We start from the raw sequence: 5,868 nt of genomic DNA on the forward strand, positions 1-5,868 counted from the left end.
GAGGCCCCGGAGGAGAAGGGGGAGCGGCCCCCTGGGGAAGGGGATTTGGAGAGGAACTGTCTGGGCTTCGGGAGTCTGGTGAGGGGTACACACAGGCACAGACACACACAGACAGAGGAGACAAAAAGAGAAAATGAGTCTTCGATCATCCAACCGGAGCCTTTAATTCTCTCTCTGATCCCCCCACCGCGCCCCCACCTCACCCCACCCCTTCCCAAGTCCAGAGACACCCTGCTGTCAAACAACGGCTTAACTCCTAATCGTGGTGAGAGAAGGGGGCTGACAGAGGATGATCGTTCAGGTGAGGCAAATTCCAAACAATGCATTTGGTCACCCCAAGCCAGACGCATCTCGTGTGGGTGGGGCAGCACGTGGGGTGGACCAGTCAGCCCCTCCACTCCCAGCTCGTAGCCAGAACGTGCAGAGAAAAGAGATAGGCAGAAGAGACCCCTCCTAGGACAGAGAATTTGCCTTCAAACGTCCAGAGTCCTCAATCTCGAGGACTAGTGTCCCACGCCTTGGACCTCCGTAGTGCAGGGCCTCAAGCGGCCACCACTAGGAGGGCGGAAGCTCCCCCTCCCCGCCCCGCCCCGGGGGGAGGGCACTAAGGCCCTCGGGAGGGAGGGGACGCGTGTTTACAAACAAGGGGGCGGGAGCGCCTGGGAAAGAACACCAGTGGAGGCGGGGGGGGAAGGGGTTGCTGATAACGCGGTCACTGGCTTGCCGGTCCGTCCGCTAGGTCACTCACCCCGCCCGCTGTCGCCCATCCCGTCCCGTCCAGCCTCCCCCGGCTCCGGCTCCGGGGTTTGTTGTTCTCTGGCTGCCACCGCCGCCGCCGCCGCTGCTGCTGCGGGATCCAGCCAGGGCCGTCGCCGCCGCCACCGGGACGCGACCCCACAATGCATTTCTTTTCGCACCCCCACCGGCCCACACTGCCCTGCGGCATGCCGCTGGGGGAGGAAGGGCGGGCGAGCAGCCCAAGACATGATTCCTGGCTGAGTGTAGGAATACCGAAGAGGTACCAGGGGTTCCCAAGGATTGATCGTTGGACTAGCTGAGCACGAGGAAGCCCCAGAGAAAAAGTCTCTGGCCTTAACCGGGTCGAATTAAGCGCTTCGCTCTGCGCTGTAGCAAAATGACAGCGCCGATGTGGCAGCCATCTTGGTATAGACGGGAAGTCTCCGCGCTAGTTCCCGCCTCCTCGTCTGGTTGGAAACGGAGGAGGCGGTCTCTTCCCGCCTGTTAACCCGCCTAGCCCAGCGTCCCCTCAAATAACCTCCACACCCGCGCATGCGCGCCAGGGCTAGACGGCTTCACCACTACCGGAGTGCCGCCATATTGGTAAAGGTACTGGGACCAAGGTAGAACGGAACTCCCTGTTCTCGCGGGAGCTAGAGGCGGGACTGCCACGTCCGAGCAAACCGGGAAAGGAGAGGATCCCGGAGCCGGTGAGAATTCCCTGTTTTTCCCTACCGTCTTTTTCAGGCCTTTTTCTTCATTTAGTGGGTCATAGAGACGAGGACGCAGAGAGTCCATATAGTGGAGGATCAAAGCCTAGAGCGGTGTCCCGGGGGCCCTGCATCAGGGATGGGGTTCCGGATAAAGAAAACGAGTCTTGGGAACAATGTGGGTGGGGACAGGATGGAATGGGGAAGCAGCCCATAGAAGTGGACGGAGGGCGCGAACGGAGTAGAGCGGACCCCTCATAGGTATAGAGTTGAGGGTCAAGTGGAGTCACTATCTCTGTCCCTCTGGTCAGCGTGATGGCCAGAGGCCTGGGGGCCCCCCACTGGGTGGCCGTGGGACTGCTGACCTGGGCGGCCTTGGGGCTGCTAGTGGCCGGACACGGGGGTCATGGCGACCTGTACGAAGACCTGCACGAGGACTTCCAGGGCCACAGCCACAGGCACTCACATGAGGATTTCCACCATGGACACAGCCATGCCCCTGGCCACACTCATGAGAGCATCTGGCATGGGCATACCCACGGTCACGACCATGGACATTCGCATGAGGATTTGCACCATGGCCATAGTCATGGCCACTCTCATGAGAGCGTCTACCACCGAGGACATGGACATGATCATGAGCACAGCCATGCAATCTATGAGGAGTCTGGGGCTCCAGGCATCAAACAGAACCTGGACACTGTCACTCTCTGGGCCTATGTGAGTCCCCCGGGGATGGGGCAGAGGGGGACTGGTTCGGGATTGTTGGGAAACCCCACACCACTTGACCCCTGACTCTCCCTCGCCAGGCACTGGGGGCCACAGTGCTGATCTCTGCAGCTCCATTTTTCGTCCTCTTCCTTATCCCCGTGGAGTCAAACTCCCCTCGGCACCGCTCTCTGCTCCAGATCTTGCTGAGTTTTGCTTCGGGTGGGCTCTTGGGAGATGCCTTCCTGCACCTCATCCCTCATGCTCTGGGTAAGTGATCTCTAGCTTCTACCTTAAATCTTAATGTATTTCATGCTTTGGACAAGAGGGTTCTTTCCCCTTTGTGATCCCTGACCTTCCAATATTCTGCCAAATACACACCCCTTGGTTGGGGTATTTCCTCATCTAGCTTTGTCTCTCCCTTCCTCCAGAACCTCATTCTCACCACCCTCTGGAGCAGCCTGGACATGGACATTCCCACAGTGGTGAGGAAGGGGCAGGTGAAGACGTGGGGTTGGGGTGCTGGGGAAGGTCTGTCCCTCCCTATTCTTCTCTTGTGCTTGGGGAGGAAGAGTCTGAAATCAAAATCTCCCTTAATGTCTCAATGTATCCATTCCTAGGCCAGGGCCCCATTCTGTCTGTGGGACTGTGGGTCCTCAGTGGAATTGTCGCCTTTCTCGTGGTGGAGAAATTTGTGAGACATGTAAAAGGAGGACATGGACACGGACATGGACACGCTCACGGTCACACACATGGAAGACAGGGTGAGCCCAGGAACAACTTTCGTGAAAGCCACCTTTCCATCTCTGAATCTCCTCATTTTATGGTTCTTAGGTGGGAGAAGACTACCCTTATGAGGACATATTGGCAAATCTCTGTTCTCCACTCTTACCAACTGCTTTCTTCCCTCAGGGCGTCCTTCAAAGGAGAAACAGAGCTCAGAGGAAGAAGAAAAGGAAGCAGGGGGGTCGAGGAAAAGCAGAGGAGGGAGCACAAGGTCCAAAGACAGGCCAGTGAAACCTCAGAACTCTGAAGAGGAAAAAGCAGGTTCAGGTGAGGGCCAGCGTTGCATACGCTTGGGCAAGGGGCATCATCATGAATCACATGGAACAACACTGTGGGTGATCACAGGTGTCTGGAAAATACTGAGGCTGGATGTGAAGTGGTCTCTGGGGGGCTGATCAGGGCTGAGACTAGGGGTGATGAATACCTCTAATTGTTTAATCTTCCTTTTCTCCTGTAAAAGACCTACGTGTATCGGGGTACCTGAATCTGGCTGCTGACCTGGCACACAACTTCACGGATGGTCTGGCCATTGGTGCTTCATTTCGAGGGGGTCGGGGACTGGGGATCCTGACCACAATGACTGTTCTGCTACATGAAGTGCCCCATGAAGTCGGGGACTTTGCCATCTTGGTCCAGTCTGGCTGCAGCAAAAAGCAGGTTGGTGATGGTGTGCACCAAACATGGTTGCCTCAAGCCTTTTATCCCCCGCTAACCCACCCCAAACCCAGACTGCCACCCGTTAGTTCCGAACAAGTTGTACTACAGGCATACCTCGTTTTATTGCACTCCTTTATTACACTTAGCAGATATTGCGTTTTTTACAAATTTATAGCAACCCTGCTTCAGCAAGTCTATGGATACAATTTTTGCAACAATATTTGTTTACTTCATGTCTGTGTCACAGTTTGAGTAATTCTTGAAACATTTCAAACTTCGTTATTATCATACTTGTTACGTTGATCTGTGATCAGTGATCTCTGATGTTACTATAGCAAAAAGATTGCAACTTGTTGAAGGCTTACGTGATGGTTAGCATTTTTTATCAGTAGAGTATTTTGTTTGTGTGTGGTACGCGGGCCTCTCACCGCCGCGGCCCCTCCCGTTGCGGAGCACAGGCTCCAGACGCGCAGGCCCAGCAGCCATGGCCCACGGGCCCAGCCGCTCCGAGGCATGTGGGATCTTCCCGGACCGGGGCACGAACCTGCGTCGCCTGCATCGGCAGGCGGACTCTCAACCACTGCGCCACCAGGGAAGCCCTCGGTAGAGTATTTTTTAACTAAGCTACGTACGTTGTAGGCATAATGCTACTGCATACTTACAGGATAGTGTAAATATATGCATTGGGAAACCAAAAAGACTTATGTGACTTGCTTTATTGTGATGGCCTGGGACTGAACTCACAATATCTCCGAGGTATGCCTGTATTGTTAACAACAGATCCTCTAGAAACGAGGCGGAAGAAGTTCTGTTTCTTTGTCTTGTAGCTCAGTAGTTCTTGAACTGTGGTCCATAGCCATCTGAATGTTTTATGGGGGTGTTTCACACCATGCCCCTGACCCTGACCTATTGAGTCAGAAGGTCTGTGGAAAGGACCTCTTTGATCTAAGATTTTTCAGAAAATGTCTATTCTAGATCCCCTTCTTTTTGCCTTACTATTTAGTTTCTAAAGACATGCATCTTATCCATGTACACTTATACCCCTACAGCCACATCTAAACCACTGATAACCTTTAGATGTTGGTGAGTGCCTCTCTCTCTCTTTTCTGCCCACCAGGCGATGCGTCTACAACTACTGACGGCAATAGGGGCACTGGCAGGCACAGCCTGTGCCCTCCTAACTGAAGGAGGGGCAGTGGGCAGTGAAGTTGCAGGTGGCACAGGTCCTGGCTGGGTTCTGCCATTCACTGCAGGTGGCTTTATCTATGTAGCAACGGTGTCAGTGTTGCCTGAGCTGTTGAGGGAGGCATCACCATTGCAATCACTTCTGGAGGTGCTGGGGCTGCTGGGGGGAGTTTTCATGATGGTGCTGATTGCCCACCTTGAGTGAGAGGTGAGGTAAACCAGCCCCACCCCAGCCCCAAACCTCTAGCCTCTAAACCCTCCAGGTCAGGGGTCTGTGGAAGTTGGGGGCCCTGGCCTGGGACATCTGCCAAAGGAGGGAGTTGTATCCTAGGGAGGTGGCGACTTTGTCTTGAAAGCTATCAAGATTTGGCAGTCTTACAGGGGCTGCAGAGGTGAGAATGACAGCCCAGAGGGACCATAGTGTTGGGCATGTGCTGACCATGTTGTTGGGTTTGGGGACTAAGTGGGGCCATGAAGAAGGCTGGAAGAGAGAGGAGTCACGGCAGCCTACCCCACATCCCCACCCCACCTATTCACAGAGGACCAAGCTGCCACACACTGGCTTCTCCAGGGTCCACCTCCCTCTCTCCCACCGGTTGGTGGAAACTCCAGGGAAGACCAGAGCCCTGAAGTGGGTAGCAGAAGTCGGGGATAAACATCAATCGTGTGTCCTGATTTGGGAGTGATTGGGGGGGAGGGGGGCTAGTTGCTACTCTCATGGCCTGATTTTTCTTTTGTTTGTATTCTTTTATATCACTGTTTGAATGGGGAAGGAGGGGTGGTGACCGGAAATAAAATCCTTGGATCTTCCGCTCCACGCGCAGTCTTTGTCCTTTTTGGGGGGAATGGGGGCCCCCTCTTCTCCCGGCTCCACCGGCCCCCAAGCTTTGGTGTCTGGCCACGCCCCCGCGGTTGGAGGTCTGCCTGCGCGGGTGGCCGCCAGTGGCCTAACGCTGGCGGGTCTTCGATTGGTCCGGCTTTGCTCTCGCCGCGCCCCCTCTGCGCTCGGATTGGCTCAGCGCTAGGGGCCCGCCCACTCGCCACCCGCCATGGCGTCTCAGCTCCGGCTTCGCTTCGCGCTGTC

At 55.3% G+C, this 5,868-nt stretch overlaps 2 protein-coding genes across 3 annotated transcripts in view; one reads left to right on the forward strand and one right to left on the reverse strand.

The window, feature by feature from the left end:
- Positions 1 to 1,192, reverse strand: part of RXRB (retinoid X receptor beta) — a 6,901-nt gene extending 5,709 nt beyond the window's left edge. For both annotated transcript variants that reach the window (XM_024765961.1, XM_024765960.1), the window contains exon 1: positions 749 to 1,192. In XM_024765961.1, the coding sequence (XP_024621729.1) occupies positions 749 to 946 (198 nt within the window). In that variant the 5' untranslated portion in view covers positions 947 to 1,192. The remainder of the gene's footprint in view (positions 1 to 748) is intronic.
- Positions 1,193 to 1,306: 114 nt separating this feature from the next.
- Positions 1,307 to 5,601, forward strand: SLC39A7 (solute carrier family 39 member 7). Its single transcript, XM_024765959.1, has 8 exons — positions 1,307 to 1,448; positions 1,760 to 2,168; positions 2,258 to 2,426; positions 2,588 to 2,641; positions 2,777 to 2,920; positions 3,069 to 3,209; positions 3,403 to 3,599; positions 4,717 to 5,601. The coding sequence occupies exons 2-8, from the start codon at positions 1,764 to 1,766 to the stop codon at positions 4,987 to 4,989; spliced, it is 1,383 nt and encodes a 460-aa protein (XP_024621727.1). The 5' UTR covers positions 1,307 to 1,448; positions 1,760 to 1,763; the 3' UTR covers positions 4,990 to 5,601.
- The last annotated feature ends 267 nt before the right edge of the window (positions 5,602 to 5,868 follow it).

The sequence above is a fragment of the Neophocaena asiaeorientalis genome, unplaced genomic scaffold, assembly GCF_003031525.2.
Source record: "Neophocaena asiaeorientalis asiaeorientalis breed wild unplaced genomic scaffold, Neophocaena_asiaeorientalis_V1.1 scaffold46, whole genome shotgun sequence".
Taxonomy (NCBI): domain Eukaryota; kingdom Metazoa; phylum Chordata; class Mammalia; order Artiodactyla; family Phocoenidae; genus Neophocaena; species Neophocaena asiaeorientalis.

Bases quoted from the DNA above. Each gene is read 5' to 3' on its own strand.
- SLC39A7 (XM_024765959.1), top strand. From the start codon at position 1,764: ATGGCCAGAGGCCTGGGGGCCCCCCACTGGGTGGCCGTGGGACTGCTG. The intron at 2,642-2,776 runs GTGAGGAAGGGG...ATCCATTCCTAG, and splicing joins ACATGGACATTCCCACAGTG to GCCAGGGCCCCATTCTGTCT. The intron at 3,600-4,716 runs GTTGGTGATGGT...TCTGCCCACCAG, and splicing joins CTGGCTGCAGCAAAAAGCAG to GCGATGCGTCTACAACTACT.